This window comes from Bubalus bubalis, chromosome 7 (genome assembly GCF_019923935.1).
Source record: "Bubalus bubalis isolate 160015118507 breed Murrah chromosome 7, NDDB_SH_1, whole genome shotgun sequence".
Lineage (NCBI taxonomy): Eukaryota > Metazoa > Chordata > Mammalia > Artiodactyla > Bovidae > Bubalus > Bubalus bubalis.
Window position 1 is genome coordinate 25,844,816 of NC_059163.1, and position 22,460 is coordinate 25,867,275.

The 22,460-nt window shown below is 46.7% G+C and overlaps 1 protein-coding gene across 6 annotated transcripts in view; it reads right to left on the reverse strand.

Moving 5' to 3' along the window:
* SHROOM3 (shroom family member 3) overlaps nucleotides 1-22,460 on the reverse strand; it is a 335,191-nt gene that overhangs the window by 17,953 nt on the left and 294,778 nt on the right. For all 6 annotated transcript variants that reach the window (XM_044945747.2, XM_044945752.2, XM_044945748.2 and 3 more), the window contains 3 exons: nucleotides 12,927-16,125; nucleotides 5,522-5,595; nucleotides 1,220-2,026 (listed from right to left, as the gene is read on the reverse strand). In XM_044945747.2, the coding sequence (XP_044801682.2) occupies nucleotides 1,220-2,026; nucleotides 5,522-5,595; nucleotides 12,927-16,125 (4,080 nt within the window). The remainder of the gene's footprint in view (nucleotides 1-1,219; nucleotides 2,027-5,521; nucleotides 5,596-12,926; nucleotides 16,126-22,460) is intronic.

Consider the following 22,460-nt stretch of genomic DNA (forward strand, 5'->3'; position numbering starts at 1 on the left):
GAGAAGAGTCAGCAGAGGGTGAAAGAAGACAGAGACACTGGCACAGGGGTACACCTTTCAACACGTAAGGAGATTCTGAGGTTGTTATCCCCACAAACAGCAGGTTCAAAAGGGTCCCAGAGAGGCTTTTAAGGGGGGGTGTGTGACTTTCAAGGGGGATGTGACTTTTTTAAGGGGGATAGATTGAATAGGAGTTCAGTTTTGGTGAATGTTGCTCTCAGATTCCAGAGCTTTATGAAAGTGAACCGATAATGTTCACTTTATCACATAATAGTGGTGTTTAGAGGAAGTTACCACAAAGGTGCTGATGTATCTTCAGTGTTGTCTTAGGGAGGTATGTGTTGGGAAATGCTCCTTCCCCATTCTTCTGGCTTCCAAGAAGAGGTTTTCCCTAAACACTACTGACCTTCAGCCTTCCTCTTCATTCCTTCCTATGGATACAGAGTGACTCTGCAAAGAGAAGCGGCCCACAGCCCATTCCTAGTCCAGCCTCTTTTTTTAGAGTAAGGCTGCCTCTAGACTCGCTCTGGCATGCTCACACGTGCTCGCTTTGTGTGTGTGTGTGTGTGTGTGTGTGTGTCTAGCACAGCCTGTGACTAGTGTCAGGAGACTCACTTATACTCAGACAGAAGCCATATTCTCCAGGATCAGCTCTCTCAGTAATAAGAGTGATTATTTTTGTCTTCTGTATGCCCTTTCCTTTTGCCTTATTTCTTTACTGATTCAGGATTTGGACTCTCTGAAGCTGCCATGCCCACAGAACTAAACCTGGCCTCCTGGGTTCTGGTTTCCATTTCCACTAGTCTCACTCCTCAGCGCCCAAGGGCTGCTGCTAGCACAGTGACTTGTTGCTGTGCTTACTTGTGTCTGACTTTGCGACCCTGTGGACCGTAGCCCGCCAGGCTCCTCTGTCCATGGAATTTTTCAGGCAAGAATACTGGAGTGGGTTGCCGTTTCCTCCTCCAGGGAATCTTCCCCACACAGGGATGGAACCCGCATCTCCTGCATCTCCTGCACTGCAGGTGGATTCTTCACTGCAGAGCCATTGCGGAAGCCCTGCATAAGGACTACCCAGGTCAAGAGAGGAAACAGTTTTGTCATCTCATGAAACTGACATGGCTCTCCAGGGGCCAGCAGAGGCAGCTCAGGGCAGCCTGGAGTGCGGAAATCTTACCAGGGTGGCAGACCCTTCTCCACTGGCAGAGGGCTGCGATCTCACCTGGCACGGGGCTCCAGGTAGCCCTCCTCCCACTGGGCCGGGCACACAGCTTCAGGGGGAGGCGGAGGGAAGTGGTCCAGGCTCTGGGCCAGGGATGCCTGGCTGGTTGTTGGTGGTGGGGGCGGCGGCGGAGGGGGCAGCAGCAGCTCATCACAGCGGGGGCTGGAAGTGGCGGTGGGGCGTGGGTCCCTCACAAACACCTCGTCGTCCTCGCAGTCCTCGCGAGGTGGCGGGGAAGCCAGCAAGGCTGACTCGGAGATCCGGAGAGAAATCCTGCCTGGAATGCCTGGGGCCCCGAGAGGTGTATCTGGGTCAGAAGTGCTGCTAGAGCTGGGGGCATCCTGTGGCTTGGGGTAGTGCTTCGGGGGGTCCTCGGGGAGGCTCTCCTCTCTGACTGTGTAGGTCCGCTTCATCCAGGGCGGGGAGGCCCGCATCCCTGCGTGCTCTTCCATCTTGCGCTCAGGGCTGGGAGGCTGGGCCGGGCTGTGGCCACTGCCACTTCTGGGGGTCCCGGCTGGTGTGGAGGGCTGGACTGCAGCCTGTGAGCAATAGCTCGAAGGGCCAGGGGCAGGCAGGACCGAGCTCAGGGGTGCAGCCCTGGCGTCTGGAAGATGCCCGTGAGTTCCCGAGGACAGTGGCAGAGGGCAAGGCGTTCTGCTGGCCTGTCTCGGAGGGTCCAGCGGCCCTGGACCCCCGCTGGGCACAGAGGCACCACCACTACCTGCTTTGCAGCCCGAATCCCCCCAGTGAGGGCTGGGGTGGTGCCTGAGCGCTGGCATCTCTTCACGGCTGGAACAGCTGAATGGCCTGGAACAGGATACAGACGTGGGTTAGCGCTGAGGAAAGGGGGCAAACACTGAGCCCAAGGTGCATTCCACAGGCAGGAAAAGCCTCTGATGGGGAGAAGGACCCCAGAGAAACTGCACACTGCTTCCCCCTGGCTGCTAAGACAAAGAACCTGAAAGTTGAAATGCAACGGCGGGACAGGCATAAACTCCTGCAGGAAAATGTCACAAGGCATTTCTTTTTATTAATTCTCTCTCATCCCCCTTCCTCCATGCAAGGCAGCATTTGAGGACAGGCTTCAGGACATTTCTTCTGTTCCTTTTAGACCAAGTTTGGGAACCAGCTCCTGACTTCTGGGGGAAAGAATGCTCCCTCATTCTCTTGCCAGTGAACCCCCATGGGGGTGGTCTGTTTGGAAAGTATTTGCATGGGCTGCTGAATCCGCAGGTTTTATTTGCAACTTTCTCTTGGATTCCCAGTGTTTTCATTTCTCCAAATGGAAAGAAGGAAAGGAGTGTCTCACCTAAGGAGCTAGTAAGCAGTTACCTCTAGAGAAAGAGACTGACAATAATGAGCAGACAGACAGCATGGTGGTTTAAACAGCTGTCCTCTAGGCTCCAACAATTTCCAGTACTTTTGTTATTGTGTTTGAAAGGAAAAAACGGAGAACAAAACAAAGAAAACACGTCTGCAGCCCTGCCTGCCCGCCATGCAAGAGTTAATGTGAGGATTAAAAAGTCTCCAGCAAACATCCATAGTTTGTAAATCCCACATCTGTAGCTCCCTGACTAGTGTGCAAGTGAATCTGGAGAGCAGATGGCACTCTTCATTTCACAGACCCGCGTCCTAAGGGGGGCTGTGGCTCGGTCCCCAGTCAGTCAGCACAGTCCTGGCCACAGAATCACCTAAGGCCAGATGAGAGTAAAGCAGCATAAAGAAGGAAAAGACCACAAAGAACCCAACTAGCTCTTCTGCTGTTATTTTCTCTTTAATATAAAATGTAGTAAGGTACCCATCTTCCGCTTAGATGCAAACCCTCCCTCCCACCACAGATCTTTTCATTTATAGGCAGCTTCTTTATCAGGAACCTCTCAGTATCCAAGAGTGGCTATTCTGTCCTTCTTGGTGGGTTCCCAAATGGGTCCACGAGAAATGCAGGGGTGGGAGATTTGCTGAGGGTGCTCTCTACTCCCATGTCTTATTCACTTTGGGACCCCCAGATCCTGACACAAAGTACCTTCTCAATAAATGTCTTTTGAACAATGTCTCTTTTGCCTGCTGCTATTTAGATCATAGGGCATGAAATATTTCTGAACTAAGCATCCTCTAATAGGACATGGAATAACTGGAATCTGATGTTTTAAGGACTAATTCATGTTGTAATTTCATATTGCTTTTTAAAAAAGGGGAGACATCACTAAAACACACAATAAAATAATGTGTATCTTTTAAAGATCCAGCCAAAATAAACCTTGATATAATGTTTTTAGTTTATGCTTAATATTCTTTTATAGAAACTACACTTAAACTGTATATTTTTGAAGATAGTAGTTTAGTTAAATGCTTAGTTTGATTGAGAATACTTCTTCCTGGTAATTGTTTTCCAAGAATAAAAACTAGTGTCATAAAGATTTTGTTTCAGTCTCTTTTATAATCGAGGGTGAGAGAACGAAGTTTGATTAATCTCATTTTCTTCCTCATAGCATTTTTTAAAATATGGTTAAAAAAATCCTATAACATAAAATTTACTACTTTAAATTCATTTTAAAATGTTCAGTTAAGTATATCCATATTGTTGCAAAACAGACCTCCAGAACATTTTCATCTTGCAAATCTGAAGCTAGGTAACTAGCAAGCAACGACTCTTTTCCCCACTCCTCCAGCCCTTGTAACTGCCGCTCTGCTTTTCTACAAATATGACTACTTTAGATACCTCATACAAATGGAACCATAAAGCATTTCCGACTGGCTTATTTCACTTAGCATAACGTCCTCAAGGTTCATCCGTGTTGCAGGCTATGACAGCATTTCCTTCCTTTTAAAGGCTGAACAATATCCCAGTGTGTGCACACACCTCATTCTGTTTATCCACTCAACCACCTGTGGACAACTCAGTTGCTTCCCCCTCTCTGCTATTATGAGTAGTGTTGCAGCGAAGATGGGTATAAAAATCTCCCTTCAAAACACTGCTTTCAATTCTTTGGGTTTATACTCAGAGGTGGGTTGCTTGGTCATGACCGATTTTTAATTTTTCGAGGAACCTCCATAATGTTTCCTATGGCAGTTACACTGCTTTGCAAGCCTATCAACGGTGCACAGGGGTTCCAATTTCTCCACATCTTCACCAACACTTGTGCTTTTATGTTTTTTTGATTGTAGCCATCCTCATGAGTGTGCTTTTGACTTGCATTTCTCTGTGGATTAGTGATGTGCAGTATCTTTTCATGTGCCCGTTGGCTATTTGGAGGAATGTCTATTCAAGTCCTTCGTGTAATCGAGCAATTTGAGTTTTTGTGGTTGACTTTAGTTTCACCTTAGACTTTAGAATAGTGCTCTTTTGGCAGAGCTCTAGTTCTAGTCAACCTTCTCTTCTTTCTAGCTGTGAATCAATGCACCCAAACTAACGTCCTTAGCCTCACCTTGACTCCTTGCTTCACTTTGGGAAGAGCTACAGGAGCAAAAGCAACTATACAAGGCTGCCCTTGGGAGCAAAGGAGGTAACTTAATACTTACTTCCTGACCATGCTGGCAGTTACTAGGCTGGATTATTGAGAAGACGAATACAGAAAAAGAGAGAAACAATGACTGAGTGAAACATAAAAAATATTAAAGAACCGGCCTAAAAAAAACGAGAGAGATTAACTATATTACCATTAGTAATAACCAGATTATAGTAGATAGTCCTACAATGCTGCATTAAAACTACATACAGACACGTGGTTCAGAGAAAATCCTCTTTGGAAATTTCTACTCATTAAGCTCCAAGTGAATAGTCCAAAGATCCTACTTCTAAAAATTATCCATAATATTTTTCTAAGGAGAAATGATTTTGAAGGCAATTAAAAAAAAAAAAAAAAAAGACTTTCTTGCTGTCTTCTAAGTGCCTACAGTGATTTGTCTTGTTATGTGAAGCTGTTCATGAATGCTTGTGCTTCCCGACCTGATCCTGTGGGTCACAGCCAGAAGAGATCAGCCATACCAGAGAGGACCCACTTGAGAAAGTCAGAGGATATGCTGGAGAAGAGCACAATCATCAACCATTCTGATGTAAACACGCGAGAAGTCAACCACCGCCTCAACAGCACATGTTCAAAACCTATTCTGAACAGTATCATTCTTAGACAAAGTCATCTGTGGATAAAAAGGTTTCCTATAGCCTAGACAAACTGAAAAAGGTGGCATGAGACACCATGAAACATCATAACATCTTAATTCAATTTCTAGTAGAGATGAACAAAAGCATTTAACTCCAGCAGCATTCATGAGGCAAAGAGCATCATAACTATAGACACATACCTGGAACCTGGGCCAGTCAAATAACATGGATCCTTCATGAGACCAAAGCCATTGTTTTCCCCCAAAAGCACATCCTTAAAACAGAAGAGAGGCACAGCGTTATTACCAACAAACGGTGTTTAAATTTACCAAGGGGGTGGAGGTGTAAAGGAGATGAACATTTATTGGTGGTCCACTCTTTATTGTCAGGCTCATGGCGGCATGTTACATACTAACCCATTTTATCCTCAAAGCCTCAGGAAGTACTGTTAACCCCACTGCATTGATGAGGACACAGACCCAAGAGGTTAACTTTTCCAAGGTCACAAGTGGTAGAACCTCAGTCTATCTCACTGGGTGCCTCTCTTAACCAAGACATTTTCTAAACAAGAGAAGTTTGATAACAATTGCCTTCAGAGTTCAGAAACAACTGCTATATTTGAAGTATAAAGATGAAAATTAATTCAAAGGGCAAAACTTTCAAAATAGCAACAGGGAAATACGGGAGATGACAAGAAAAGGAGAGTTTACTACATTTAGCAAAATCCCAAGAATCAGATAGGAATCTGGCTTGTAATCAGGTTGATATACATTCTTTCTGGGAAAAACATCTCATCCACATGTCATATCAGTAACTCTGGGGACACTTCAAGGGTAGTCATTTGTTTCTGTTTTTAATATGGGTATATAATGGTTTCTGGTGGGTTATAGGTCAGTTTTTGATAGTGTAAAATCAGGTCATACGTACAGGTTCCTGATGAAGACAATGATGTTACTCTTGATAAAACTCTCAATTATTTATGATAACAGGAGTCAGGTAGAAAACAAGAAAATTAAATCCACAGGTAATCCATAAACTTAATTTTAGCATTTCCCCCTTTATTCTGTCCAAAGGGCTAATTGCTTTTCATCCTCTTTCTCTCTTTTTCTTTCCTGCTCCTTCCCCCCAATCAGTGGTAGAGGTACTAAAAAGCAAGAAGAGCCAGAGGTGGGTGGGAGCAGGCCCAAAGAAGAAACAAACCTGAATATTATTAATAACCACAGCTTCCCCTTACTGGGCATTTACTATGTGCTGGATACTCTGCCAAGTTCCTTATGATCCTCAAGTGAAGTGCCTGGAGTCATGTCAGGCACCTGACATTTCTCCTGTAATTTAATCTATAACAATGGGGAGCAGGGCGGAAACTGCAGCTCAGAGCGAGTGAGTATAGTGCCCACAATTAAGCAAGGAGCTGGGATTCAAACCATGATTTCCTCAAAGCCTAAGGGTGATCTTTAGAACCTTAAGTTGAGAGGTGGCTGAGTTGGATGCAATAAAACATCAATGCTTTGAGAAAAAAGAATTCCATGCGTCTCTGATTTGCTCAATTATCACTAGAGGGAATAGGAATTCCTACTCTTCACAAAACCTTACAGCCCATTTATAACAAGCAAGGACCTACTGCACAGCACAGGAAATTCTGCTCAATATTCTGTAATAACCTAAAAAGGAAGTGAAGAGAAAGTTGCTCAGTCGTGTCTGACTCTTTGCGACCTCGCCTGACAGGCTTCTCTGTCCAGAGAATTCTGCAGGCAAGAATACTGGAGTGGGTAGCTGTTCTCTCCTCTAGGGGATCTTCCCAACCCAGGGATCGAACCCTGGTCTCCTGCATTTCAGGCGGATTCTTTACCAGCTGAGCTACCAGGGAAATCCAGGGAAATAAATGGGAAGAGAACTTGAAAAAGAATAGGTCCAAGACAAATTGCCTTGCTACACACATGAAATCAACACAACATTGTTAATCAACTATACTCCAATATAGGAAAAAAAAATGTACACACTGTTCAATGAGAGAAAAACAAAACAAAACCAAACTCTTATGGTCTCTTTAAAGTCTTTCTCCACTCCACTCCCTCACTGACAAGAATATTCAGCTTCACCAGTTGTTAACTGGAAAAGCCTCTGCTGCTGCTACTGCTGCTAAGTCACTTCAGTCGTGTCTGACTCTGTGCGACCCCATAGACAGCAGCCCACCAGGCTCCGCCGTCCCTGGGATTCTCCAGGCAAGAACACTGGAGTGGGTTGCCATTTCCTTCTCCAATGCATGAAAGTGAAAAGTGAAAGTGAAGTCGCTCAGTCGTGCCCTACTCCCAGCGACCCCATAGACTGGAGCCTACCAGGCTCTTCCATCCATGGGATTTTCCAGGCAAGAGTACTGGAGTGGGGTGCCACTAGGTCCCCTCAAAGCTAGTAATGGAAGTAATACATACTTCCATTCTATTACTTCCTTTAAATTACAGTATGAGCTTGATATTAATGAGGATATGCATAGACTAAAGGAACTGAGAGCCAGTAATAGACAACTGAGAAATTTCTACATCTTCTGTCCATGGAAACATCTTTTGGACTGAAGGGAAATTCCTTCCCAACCTAGTAGAAAACCCAAGGAGGATTCATTCCTGCTGCACATATTTGCTTTGATTGGATAAGTATGCACTGCCAAAGATGACTTGATTTTCTATAAACTGGTAAGCAGTATAAACTTCTATGACAATTTAGGAAAAAGCAGTGGCTATGGGGGAAATACAGAATAATACCACTCATTAACTGTCTTTTTTTTGGTCTCTAACTTTGTTTGACTGACTTAGAAGTACACCAGTTCTTATTCTTTATTAGGCACACTACACTTAAAACTATAAACTTAAATCCTAGCAAATTCTGATTCTCACTCTTACTTTGAGCTCTGAATTAAGATATCCTAATATCTCTACAACCAATAAAACATGAAGACAATATTCATCTACTTTGGAGTATCAACTTCAAGTATCTGCTAAAATGAATGAGAAATTTTAAAAAATATTATTTAAGTAGTAGTAATTGATAAATGTTAAAATGAAATCAATTCACTGGCTAGAGTTTTCAGATATAAGATGTTTAACTCTCATCTCTCAGTCTTTTTTTATACCAGGAGGCAGCATGGTATAGTGACTTAAAAACCTCTGGGGTTAAGACAGTAGGGAGTCAAACCTCACTTCCACCAGGTAGGGCAAATTCCTCAGTTTTTCTATGCCTTAGTTTCCTCATCTGTAATATGAGAATAACAATAGTATCTCCTCCTTTGCATAGATGTAGGATTAGTTTTATGCTTATAAAACACAGTGACTAGCACATAGTGAACATTTAGTTAATCGTAGCTATTTACAACTTCACATTTTGTGGAAAGTGATTGTTACTCATCTCCAAGCTTGAATGGGTGCTTGTTGAGAAGCGCTAAAAATGATTGGCAAGCTGTATCCTATAGAACGAGACTATCATCCAACATTGTGGGGTTCCATGCAAATTTCCTCAGCAATGAAATGTCTGTCACATCTTCACATGGTGAACGTGCCACATACAAGAAATGAAGATCTTTGAAAACACAGTGAGAACCAGAGAAGACTCTACCTCAATATCTGGGGGGGAAAAAAATACCCCACCAGAAATCTCATTTCTCCAAAAGATTTCTTTTTATAGCTTCTGCTATATTTTAGATCTATGCATTGAATGGGTATAAATTTCTATCTCCAAGGCAAAAATGTTTGAATTTTTTCCAGCTGCTTTGCAGGGCCTACCTAATTTAAAACAGTTAAGTTTTCTAAAGTGTTTTAGAAAACAGAAAGCAGCCAAGAATTTGATGGGCACTTCAGCTCCATCACTAATATTCATTTGTTCTGCAATCACACTTTTGGAATTAAAGGAGAGGGAACAAGAGGTGGTTTGTTCAGAGATGACCCCAGCTGGCTAAGGGGCTGGCCTGGGTCTGCTGAGTGTCTGAGCAGGTCTTAGGCTACAAGTGGCAGCGGCCTTCTGCAGCCATCATTTCAGACCCAAGAATGACCAAATTTTATAAACAGAGAAATCAATTTCTGCGCTGACCTTGTTTTGGAAGCAGAAACTATCCTCACTAATGGACCTTTGAAACGGAGCTGAATCCTGGTCCAAAGCCTGCAAAATCCTGTGCTATTAGCATCTGGCTGGCAGGAGCAAGCCGCAGTTGTTTGGGAGGCTATTGACTGAGCTGGCACCAGAATTAGACTCCATATTTTTGGTTTATCTCAGGCAGACGGTTTAGTCTCTACAGGGTCACTTAATTTCTCAGAGTTCTCTCAAGCTGAGATGAGAAAAATCCTTATTTAACACCTTCACCAAAGCTTAATGATAATGGTAAAAGTTCCTGGACTTTATGCAAATAAATAATAGTATCTTGAAATAATAACCATAATAATTACGTGGAGACTAGTTTTGTTTTTAACTAGTTCTACAACCAAGGAAGACAATGGATATATGAAGAAGATGTAAGGGGCAGACCTTGCCGGGGAACAGGTCTCAGGGCAGGCATGGTCAGACTGCTGAGCAAGGGAATGCAGGAGGAAAGCTGAGAACAAGGTCTTGGCGAAACTGCCATCTGGGGGTGATAAACTATGTTCAGAATCTGCAGGAGCAAAGCAGCAGTATTTCACATTGAAATATTCCATTCCCCCATCACATCCCCCACTTTCTAAATATGGCACTCGCTATATTAAAGAGAACATAAATAATGTCGTGTATTTAGCTATCTCTAGAAAGTTTTTCAAATAATACCCAAGAATTGGGATTTAATTGGGATCATTCTTCTATACTGCCTATGTTTGAACTCTATTTCCCAGTTTATCAGGTTTAAGAAATATTTGGAAGGGAAGGCAAAATAACATTCAGAACCATCCAACCACTTCCCCAGAAGAGAATAATGACATGTAGTGAGGAATTAACGACAGAAGATGATTTGGTTTTCACCTAAACATTTCTATTTTCTTTAGAACATAGGGAGAGAAATGAAAATGCTTGCCCTGCTATGTAGTGAGCCTCTGAAGCCTATCACACTAGCTGGAATGGCATGCTACATATATGGACCATGTTTTTTCTTAGTTCCTGGACCAGGGATCAAAACTGTGCCCCCTGCAGTGGAAACATGGAGTCTTAACCGCTCACTGGACCACCAGAGAGGACCTACATATATGGATTGTTAAAGTGTTTTTGGAGGTAGGATAAGCACTGGAAATTAGCTCTGTTCATCATTCCAAGGGGAGAAAAACAGCTATTGGAGGCTTATGGAGGATTGCTTCTATAGATTTCGTGTGGATGTGTGTGGGGGTGGGGGTGGTTTATATTGGGGAGAAAATATTTCTTAAGAGAAAGTGTCTGGACAGGAGTGGTATTTTCCCTCAGAAGGCTGTGTGTATGTGTTTTTCAGAAGCAGTGCAGCAAACAGATCTCTCAGGCAGTGATGGCTAATTGTGAAGCTGTTTCCTCCAACTTATAATGCCTCCGCACACAACCTGCAACCCTTTGCCAACATTTTGCCCATCCTTTACCGCCTGGTTCAAATCCCTTCTCTTTCAAGAGATGCTCTTTCAGATCCCCTCAATTAGAACTAATCAGTGTCCCTCCCATAGCATGTTATTTATGATCACTCCCAAAGCACTCACCATTTGTGTTATCTGTATATAAGTACATATTCTTTGCTCAATTGTAACCCCCAGAAAGGCATGACCTTTATTTCCCTTTATGTTTCCTTCAAACCTATAATGCAGTCCTGTTCATAAAACATAGGCTCTACAAATGCTTGTTAAATCACTGTATTCTCTACTGGAGAAAAGAGACTCTCTGAAGGGTCAATGGAGGGGTGTTCTCCCCTTGTGGTAAAATATATGTGACTTCCTTGTATCTTCTGATCTGGGAAGGGGATCATGAGGTATGCCACCGAGCTGCAGTGCAAGTAAAGCTTGGAGACAGGCTATGAAGTAGGGAAACTAATCGAGTCCTGGGAGTCAGAGTGCTTGGACTTTATTCCCAGCTCTCCTAACATTTCTAGGGGAAAGTTCCTCATGATGTATCCAGTTTGGAGACTTGATGAGAAAAATCCTTTAATGTGAGAATTTGAAAGTCTGGCATTCTCCTATCTCATGAAGATAGTATAAAGAAAGAGACAGAGAGATATGAATTTGATATGGATAATATGGGCATCCCTGGTGACTCAGACTGTAAAGAATCCTCCTACAATGCGTTCCATCCCTGGGTTGGGGAGATCCCCTGGAGGAGGGCATGGCAACCCACTGCAGTGTTCTTGGCTGGAGAATTCCCATGAACAGAGTAGCCTGGTGGGCTACAGTCCATAGGGTTGCACAGAGTCGGACACAATTGAGGGACTAAGCACAGCACAGCACATGGTAATATACTCTACTACACAGGATTATTTTGAGGATTAATGAGATAATAAATGTAAAAGTGGGGCTTCCCAAGTGGTGCTAGTGGTAAACAATCTGCCTGCCAGTGCAGGAGGTGCCAGAGATGTGGGTTCGATCCCTGGGTTGGGAAGATACCCTGGAGAAAGAAATGGCAACTCACTCCAGTATTTTTGCCTGGAAAATCCCATGGACAGAGAACCCTGGTGGGCTACAGTCCATGGGGTTGCAAAGAGTCGGACATGACTATGCATGTATCCACACCTAAACGTAAAAGCATTCTGAGTTGAGGGCCTGGAACTCAATAACAAACAATGATCAAAGTCAATAACAATACCTATTGTGTTAATGCAAAAGTCCAACAGAAACAAAAGAGGGTACCAAGATAAAAATCTTTAAAATACTAAGACACAGCTTCTATTGCACGAACTTGGAAAAAAAAAAAAAAAAAAGGGGGCAAAACAAAAAACATGAAAGATAAAAAGATAATCCCTAACTTTTCCTAATGTAATTCTTACACTGAGAAGTGGATACTAAAATATAATTTTTAACATACATACTGCAGTCCACAGGGTCACAAAGAGTCGGATACAATTGAGCAACTGAACAATAAATATAATATGCACATACTATATATACATACGTGTGTATATATATTATATACAGTTGTCTTCGAGTGCTGTGCTCAGTCACCTTTGACTCTCTGCAGCTACAGGATCCCCTGGGATGGATAACAAAATCTGCCTGATGCTATGTAAAATGGCATAATATTTGCATATAACCTACTTATAATGCAAATACTATATAAGTTATTGCTGGTGTGCTGGCAAATTCAAGTTTTGTTTTTTGGAACTCTCTGGAATTTTCCCGAATATTTTCCATTCCAGTGCAAAACCAGAAATGAGGCCTACTATGTGTGTGTATATGTATCTATAGATACACATATATAGATATCTATATTGACATATGTTTCTACATAAGACACAACTTTATAGATACCTATGAATATCTCTATTTCTGTAAGGATCTCATCAGATAGGGGCACTGAGAAAGACATCCCCTATGAAAACAAATGCTGCTGTCTTGCACGCTAAAGAAAAACAAAGGGGCAAGGAGGGGTTAGAGGAGTCGCACTAAGGCTTCGCGGACTGAAGCGGTAGTGCTAGGATCCGATGGCTGCACGTACCTGGCGCTTGTCGGCGGTGGGAGATGACCGGGACCTCATGTGGACAGGGACAGCCTGGACATCTGAGCGCTCCAGCAGGTCCTCAGCCGACATGGACTTCGCGGCCCTCCCAGCCGTGGCCCCCCACGGGGAGGGTTCCCCTGGGGTACTGTTCAGTCTCTGGGGGCCCTTTGATCCATTGTTAGCTCCACCGAGCAGTTCTCTCGGCGCTGAGTCCCCGCGGTGCCTTTCCCCAAGGTGGCGGCCGCTGGCAAACGAGCTGCTGCGATCTCGGGGGGCCCACTGGGTCTCCCCAGTACTCCCCACCACAGTGGCTGGCAGAAGGGCGGTCTCCCTGCGGGGCGGCAGGCTGGGCTCCCGAAGCGAGCAGAGACTGGAAGCCGCGGCGAGGCCCGGGCCCTCGGGCTGGAGGTAGGTGCTCTGGGTGCGCTCCAGCAGCCGCCCCGGCTCCTGCAGGCCACAGCCGGCGCCCGCAGGCCGCTTGCCGGTCTTGCGCTGAATGTAGTCGGCCAGTGCGCTCTGCTGGAACTGCTTTAGCTCAGGCCCCGACAGGCTGAGGGTAGAGCAGGCCCTGCCGTCTCGCTCGAAGATGCGGCGCCGGTCGATCACCGAGCCCTCCATGAAATGCGGCCCCTTCCTCGGCGGCCCAGGGGGCTCGGGCTCAGGTTCCTCCGAGACCCCCACCTCATGCATTTTCTCGGGCTCCGAGTACGAGCGCTTCTTCTGCTCGGGGGTCAGATGCCGGCGCGGGCCCCTCCGGGCAGTGGGGGGCGCGAGGCGGGCAGGGTCCCCCTCGGCCGGGGTCACGCTGTGCCGCTCGCGTGGGGTGTGCGGGGAGGCAGAAATCGGTGCCTCCGGGCTGCGCAGCCCCACGTGGGCCGAGGCGGGTCGCAGGCGCCAGGGCCTGGAGGCCACAGACGTCCCAGGCTCGAGGTCCCGGCGTCGGAAGGACGTGGCTCCCAGGACGCGGGACTGCGCGTCCTTGATGCTATTCCGGTAGGCGCGGCTGAAGGGGGCGTCCTGCACGGGCGACTCTGGCGTGCGGGGCCTGTCGTCCGACCACATGGCCTCCTTCTTGGCCTCGCTGAAGAGCTGGAAGGTGCTCTGGCTGCGGAGCAGACGGGCGTCTCGCCTCGGGGGCTCTCCACCCCGGAGTGGGGCACCCCGGCCACCCTCCACAGCCCGCCTCGGCTGTTGACCACACGGCTGCCAGGAAACCTCTTCTGACTTTGGCTCCCCGTTTTTGAAGTGCTGTTCTCCATTGCCTAGGGGTTCAGTGGGTTCGGAAAAATGTATACGGCCTTTAGTCTCCTCCGAGTCATTCCCCAAAGTATTGGAGGCTGGGAGTGTCCTGTGGGGCCTGTAGTTATAGCCGTAAGTAGAGCCGCCGGCACTTGGGGGTCTCTGGCCGGCCTGCTCTCGCTGCTCGATCTTGGAAACCTTCTCCAGCACGGAGCAGTGGGGCTTCCCGTACTGAAAGCCCTGCAGAGCCGAGGTGCTGCTGGAACTCAGCCTCCTCCGGCCCAGACTGGAGGTCTCCTGTGGCGATGGGGAGGGCGGCTCTTCATACGTTGGGTCTGAACTCTGCAAAGAGGCCAAGGTTCTCCCCTCGGGCCTTGGATAGGACACCGACCTGTCCAGCTGGCTCTTGTGATCAGCAACAGTAGTCCTTCCAGACTCTTCTCCCTTGGTATTGACTGCACAGGTGGATGAGCCTTCCAGGTAGACTTCCTGGGCTGCTCCTCCGAGATCCAAGCTGCTTTGCCTTCTTAGACTCTCAGGAATGTTCTGGAGGGAGGAGAAGGCAGCTGCAGTCTTGCCAAAGCTGCCTGGCACACTCTGGCCCAGGCTGCCTCCGTGGAGCCTCCCCCGGAGGTTGGCATTGTGGTCTTCATGGGAATCCCCCTCCCAAGGATCTGAGGGCAGGAAGGATCTCTTGTCTTCACCCACTTGCCACACCTGAGCCTGAGGGGATTGGAGGCTGTGGTAATTAGAATATTTGTTGGCCTGGGTGCTCTTTCTCTCACTGGGATGTGGGCTGTGGCCTTCTAGAGGTGTGAGAAGTCTCTTCAGGGAGGTCTCCTCCTCGTTCTCAGGCACTGAGGGAAAATGGACTTTATAGGGGACACATTTGGCTGAAGTTTCAGGTTTCCTCTCTACTAGGGACACTGAGTCCCGTTCTAAGGCCTGGCAGAAGGCGAAGCCAGGCCTGCTAGATCCGTTTTGGTTCCCATTCTCATCAAGGGCAGCCATTCTGTCGCACGCTCCCTGAGGAGGTGTGTACCCACCTTCCTTGACCAGGGCAGGGTAGAGGGTACCATTTCCACTCACAGAAGGCCGGGGCACCTGGGCGAAGTGTGGCTCCAGGGAAGGTACTGGGTAGATGCCAGTCGGCAGCAGAGGTTGGCCGGGCTGGGCCTTCTGGGTATAATTGTGCTTGGGCTTCACTGGAGGGCTGTTTTCTGGGCTCTTCTCTAGCACAGTATGCAGCTGTTCCTCTATGAAGGGAGATTTCAGGGTGCCTGCAGAGTTTGCTGGAGGCCGGCAGAACCGTTTCTGATCTAGGCTAGACCAGGAGCCGGGCCTCTCTCGCTGCCGGAAGGCTGCATAACTGTCACTCCGAGCTGGGGGCAGGGGCGCACCCACTTTAGGAGGCAAGTTGTCCACCGTGGTCTCTAAGGAACTGGGGCACTGCGGGCTCCAGGAAGAGGGTGGTGCGCCTTTGCCCCGAGGAACATTATGGAATTTATTGTAGCCCTGACCATCAGTTGAGGCTCGGGTCTCCCTACCTTGGAGAAGCAGGCCTGAAGAGTTCACCTCATACTCTGCTGAGACCCCCCTCCGGGGGTCATAGACCGTCTTAACATAGCGAATATCTGCCTGCTTCATCCCTTCTAGGAGGCCACCTCGAGCAGAAGTGGTGTCCATGGAGCCTGAACGCTCTCGGCCAGAGACGCCAGGGGGTGGATACTCGAGGATGCTGGAACTGGTGGAGAAGGAGCTGTAAGCCGAATCTCTCTTGCTGTGGAGGTGGCTGAGCTGGTCAATGCTGCTGGTGGACTTGGCCGGGGAGAGAAGGTGGCATGGTGGGTATCCCCCGCCGGGCTCCAGGCTCTCCATGCTCCCTTGGGAGCTGCACCGGTCAGGGCTCTGCCTCAGATATGCGTGGTCATAGCCGGAGAGGTCACTGGTGGAGGAGCTGGAAGAAAGGGAGGCAGGGCAGTCAGTGGTGAGCCCTGATTGTTCAGTAGGCTTCCAGGCACAGGACTAGCTTATAAATGGACTGTTGTGCAAGATGTTTGGTTTCTGGAAGTGTGGGTAAAAGGACCATATTTGGGCCTTGCTCGGCCTCCCTACGTGTCATCACTAGGAGTAACTGCCCAACACCGTAACCTATGTGTCTCTAATTAATCACCCAGGCTCGCCAGGGGAGAAGTGGGGAGCAGGAGGACACCACGTGGGCCTTTGGGCTCAGGCAACACGATGATGTACTGTGCTCCGTGCCGGAAGTGACATTCTGCACGTGCCCAAAAAATGAGAGAGGTGGGCGAGGAAAGCGGAGGGCGAGATGAGTTAGAGGGACAGAGACTGACATTTTGTGTCTCTTGGGGCGTCTGTGGGAAGAAGGGGAAAGCTTAGTAAGAGACCAGGCACGCGGATGGGTGAGGGAGACTGTGCACATGTCCCCGGTTTTAGTTAATATCTTTCCTTTTTATGGAGTTGAAGGGCTACTCCCTGGCAATCTTCCTGGAATTTCCACTGTACGAGAGACAATTTGTTTGTGGTAAGAAAGCCAAACACAAAACTGAATGAGAGAATACTCAGAAAAATTGAGAGCTAGAAAAAGTGGATGAGAGAGGAAAAGCAGGCTGGATAAGAAGTCTTAATCACGGGAGGCTCTCAGGTGCTGGGAGACCATCACCCATGGACAACTTCCCAGAGTCTGGGCAAAGCCTCATACGCTGGACAGTAAGACTTTTTCCTTCACTAGCTCCTCCAAAAAGTTGCCATAAGACAGAATTACTTATAGCTAACTTTAATTATAAACCCCAAATATGCTTCACCCAGCATGGTGGGCGAGAGAGAATAGAGATATAGGAAGGAATAAGTAGCTCAAAAATCAAACAGCAGTCTCAATAGTTCAAACATTTGTGATTCACTGTTCTCTAAAGAGGGCTTCCCTGATGGCTCAGCGGTAAAGAATTTGCCTGCAATGCAGGAGACACAGGTTCGATCCTTGGGTCAGGAAGATTCTCTGGAGGAGGAAATGGCAACCCACTCCAGGATTCTTGCCTGGAAAATCCTATGGACAGAGAAGCATGGTGGGCTACAGTCCATAGGGTCACAAAAAGAATAAAGAAAATGAAGAGTTCTTGCCTGAGGCTTTTCATTTTTAAATGAATAGGCATTTAAACACTATTAAAATCCATGGAGCTATTATTATATTTCTAGATCTCGTATAAGTAAATATGGTGTCTTAATGGCTGAGTAGGGATAATGCTTTGCTGGACTGTCTCCAGAGTATACGGGAGGAGACTAGAAGGATCATATTCTGAGTCAAAACTGGAGCAGAATTCAAGGAAAAGAAGACTACATTTTCAGCAATTGCCCCCCAGAATAATATTTCTTTTTCAGGGCAAGTAAACATACTGAATGGAACATCTTGCTTTGGCAGGGACAGGTATAAATTCAAAGAGGAAGGAACGGTTAATCCCAACCAGATTAGGGAAGCCAGTCCTGGCACTCCATGTCACGGCATATGTCACTACCAGCATTTACCCCCCCACCCCCAAATGAAGAGGATGTGCTGAAGATGCACATGACGTGACTGAGGATAATCCCCTATGACCCACTTGTGCTCCTGTTTATCTCCTCTAACAGAAGACTCAGAGTTAATACTTCAAGGGGACATGGAAGCAGTAGATTCCACAAGGGCTGTTTTTGCTCACCAATTCCATGCAGGTGGTAGACACTACTTAATCCTCCTCCCCACTGCTAAGAATTTTAGCAGTCTTTCACTAAAAGGATAAGCCAGATCTAATTTAGGAACATGTGAAAAAAAAAAAAAAAATCAAAGTGAATAAACTGATGGGTTAACTGAAACACTACTGAATGGGAGGAAATGCCATCGCAAAATACAGATGGATCTAGAAACATGAACTCACTGGTAAACATATCTCGAGCCAAGCAAGGGTAGAGTGGGTTCTGTCTTGCAGCCAAAGGACACTTAACCCACCGATCCTCAGATGGAATGCATCCCATGAGGACCATTCTTACTCTTCACTGCTACTCAAGGAGGGCTCTGTCTCCCCAAATTCTCATTTCCAAGCTGCCTGGGGACTAAGACCCAGTGACCTATGCCATGCCACGGAGTGCCCTGACATCACCCTCTAGGAACAAGTTCTTCTACCACATTCTGGAAGCAGTCATTCTGATTACCCCTGCCATTCCTGCTTCCAAGATGGCACTCTTACAGATGGCTGCCAAGAACCTGACATGCAGGTCTTCAATCCTGCAGCAGTTCCAGCCCACATAGAGACATCCTTATTCTCAAGATGAGTGTCAAGCATGTCAGAGTTCTCACTGTGGTCTGACGACTTCTCTACCCTCGTTACCCATTGCTCTCCTCCTTGCTCACTGCACTCTGGCATACTGGCCACTGATGGCCTCTCAAACCCATGAAATATGTTCCCACATCAGGGACTCAGGGCGTTTGTACTCACTGTTCCCACCATAAGGAATGCTCTTCACCTGGCTCACTCCCTTCCTTTATTCATGACTGCATCAGAGAATACTTCCTGCCATTCGCTATCTTAAAAGTACCTCCTCTCTCCTTATTTCTTGCTGCTCTGCTTTATTATCTTCACAGCACTTACTACTACTTGATATTACATCACCTCTGTTTAAAAGTATTTCCTAAATACTTAAAACACAACAAAGAGCACAAAACAATTATATGAAAACATTTCCTAGAGTGTACTACCAGAACATTAATTAATTCCTCAGATGATAAAATATGTCTGGAAAATACTGGGCTGCTGCTAAGTCACTTCAGTCGTGTCCGACTCTGTGCGACCCCACAGACGGCAGCCCACCAGGCTCCCTCGTCCCTGGGATTCTCCAGGCAAGAACACTGGAGTGGGTTGCCATTTCCTTCTCCAATGCATGCAAGTGAAAAGTGAAAGTGAAGTCGCTAAGTCGTGTCCGACTCTTAGCGACCCCATGGACTGCAGCCCACCAGGCTCCTCTGTCCATGGGATTTGCCAGGCAAGAGTACTGGAGTGGGGTGCCATTGCCTTCTCCAGATAAGGTAAATAATTGTAATTTAAGACTTCCGAGTCCTTAATAAATTTGTTCATGTGATATTCTGCAAGGCAAATATACTAAGCAGTGTTTTAAGTTTTTTTTAATGTAGACCACTTTTAAAGTCTTTATTGAATTTGTTACAATATTGTTTCTGCTTTGTATTTTGATTTTTTGGCCACAAGGCATGTGGGTAATATCCCACATGTTCTCTGACCAGGGGTTAAACCCGCACTCCTGCGCTAGCAGGCGAAGTCTTAACCACTGGATCACCAGGGAAGTCCCAAGCAGTGATTTCTAAACTTACATGACCCTAGACAGTTCTCCCCAAGGAGCATCTAATGGATTATCATTCCATGAAACATACCTGGGGAAACAATAAATACTACTTTTTGATGTCTTGCTCAGTCTTGCACTCTCAATAACTAAAAATTATCTCAGACATAGTAGGTATTCCATACATATTTGTTAGAGGAATGAATCAATGAGCATGTACTGGTTCTTTAGTATTCTGATGGTGTTATTTCAGCCTCTCGGGAGGGGACTAGACTACAGGATTTTTTGGAGGTTTTTCCTAAAGTACTATATGCTTTGCGAGATTTCTGTAGGACAGCAGAAGGACAGTGACAAGGGTCTGAGAGAAAGCAGCTGGAACACAGTTGCAGTGAAATTCCAGATCTGAGCCAGTTTGCAGGCAGTGAAAATTACATATCTTCCGTCTCTTTGAACGTCTCTCTCCCTCTCTCCTGCCCCTCCCCATCCCTTGAACTCCCTCTCCTTTTCCTGCTTATTAATGAGAAACAGATCCACATATTTAGGACTGAGGCTGTGGGAACGCTGTCACGGGGATGCTGCCCACCAGACCACTAGATGCCACTGTGCCCCTCAGAAATGTACCAGGAGAGCTTCTCCAGCTACAGCTGCCAAAGGGCAGCCCTTATGAGCAGAACTCAGAGCTGCGAACCCAAGGCATGGAATGAACAGACCACAGGATGCTTTGAGCTGGGGTAGAAGAAAATCCACATGTATGTGTCATTTTGGGGTAACCCAAGCTTTCCTTTCTCCTCCTGTACCCCCACCCAGAGCTTTTGTGTTGACAGTCATTGTGTCAGGGAAGGCTGCTCCGAAGCTTGCATTAGAGGGCAGAGTGGTAGGTCCAGTGCAGGCACCCTCTGGAGGGTGGGATGAGGAAGAAACAGCAAGTGGAAAAGCAGAGCCTGTAGAGTATTGCACTTCTGATGTCAACACTGCCACTCTCCTGGGGCCTCTGGGAGCTCACCATAGTTACTGTGGGCAGTGATTCTAGGCACCAATTGCAATTGTCTTATTTCTGCCTTTAGCCCAGTGTATATTTAGGTCACAGTATGACTTCAGATTTAAGGGCCTCCTAAGGCTAATGGGCTTCCCTGCTGGCTCAGTGGTAAATAATCCGCCTGCAATGCAGGAGACCTGGGTTTGATCCCTGGTTTGGGAAGATCCCTTGGAGAAGGGAATGGCTACCCACTCCAGAATTCTTGCCTGGAGAATTCCATGGACAGAGGAGCTTGGCAGGCTCCAATATGGGGTCTGACATGCAGTCGCAAACAGTGGGACACAACTTAGCAACTGAACATCAACAAAGGTTAGTGGTTAGGAGGGGTACCCTGTTAATACTCCTGCATTTTATAAATGTGTACTGGTTCATGCCATTAACCTCGTTCATTATTATGTTTCACTGTGTCTCTGACAAGTTTTCAGCCTTAATTATTATAATTACTTTTCATAATTACTGAGTGCTCACTATGTTCCAGGAACTACACTGTCTTACATCTTACTTTGTTTAATCCTCACTATGATCCAATGAGATATATATTATTAATTTCATTTTACAGACAAAGAAACCAAGATCAAAGCGGTTAAGCGCTTTGCTCAACCTTATGCAGGAGGTAATGAAACTGAGATTGAAACTGAGGTCTGATTTATAAGCCCAAGTACCTCACCATCTGGTGTCCCTTCCACAGTTGGGCCCCCGTATCTAACCTTCTAAAAGCCTGTAACACGGCCATGCCCACAGAGCAAAAGCACTGTGCCTCCACGTGAGCCCTGCTGGGGCTGTGTTCCTGGAGCACACAGGGCTCAGATGGTGAAATTTTTTCAGGGTTACGGGGAGCACTGTGGGCAAGGGAAAGGAATGTCTGTAACAAGGAGGGCGATCAAAAAGTATCCTAACAGGCCATGCCCACCAGTCAGAGCTCTAGGATTTATTTGGCCCTTGATCTGAGCAGACGTGGGTCATGGGGATTCTGAGTCTTGGCCTCACCAAATGTGTAGCCACCATCTGTTTGTTAAGTAATCCTTCCAGCAACATCCTCCCCTCCCTAATACTGACCAGCATTTTGTGCCTGGCCACTCAGTTGTGTCCGACTCTTTATGATCCCATGGACTATAGCCTACCAAATTCCCTGTCCATGGAATTATCCAGGCAAGAATACTGGAGTGGGTTGCCACTTCCTTCTGCAGGGGATCTTCCCAACCCAGGAACTGAATCCGAGTATTCTGTGTCTCCTGCATTGGCAGGTGGATTGTTTACCACTGGCACCACCTGGGAAGCCCTCCTGCCTCCCTACTATAACCTATATCCAAGTACTTCCAAAAAGTGGTAAGCAACAGGGCCTGCCTCCCTGGCTTCAGAAGATGGACTCCAATTTGCATGGCTCCAAGTCTGTAGTAAATGCAGGGGTGTCCTGACTTCATTCTTTAATAGGTCTGGGGCAGGGGGCGGGTCAAGCTTGGCTCCCTTCTCCTCAGTCCCCTTCAATTGTGTCAGGCCTGATTACTGTAATAAATCCCTTCTCCTGCATCACTCGTGATGGCTCTTTTTCCAGACTGGACCTTGACTGCTGGAGCAATAAGACAAGCAGAAGAAAGATGACTCATACAGCTAGTATAGAGGAAGTGTATGAGGTTATGGGCAGTGGCTTTGAAACCTGGCTTGGATTTGATTCATGACTCAGGTACTGAGCAGATGTTTGAGCCTGGACAAACCCATCTCTCCAGCTTCAACGTCCTGTCCTATGAAATGGAGTCAAGAAGACTATATCTGTTTCAAAGGTGCATACGAAGGACCGCATGAGATGATGTACATACTGAACAGTCCTCAGTGTGTTAACTGCTTTGATTGGAGCTAAGTTGGATAACTGGCTTTAACAGAGAGAGAAAAACCAAGTGGGAAGTTCAAATACTGAATAAAAC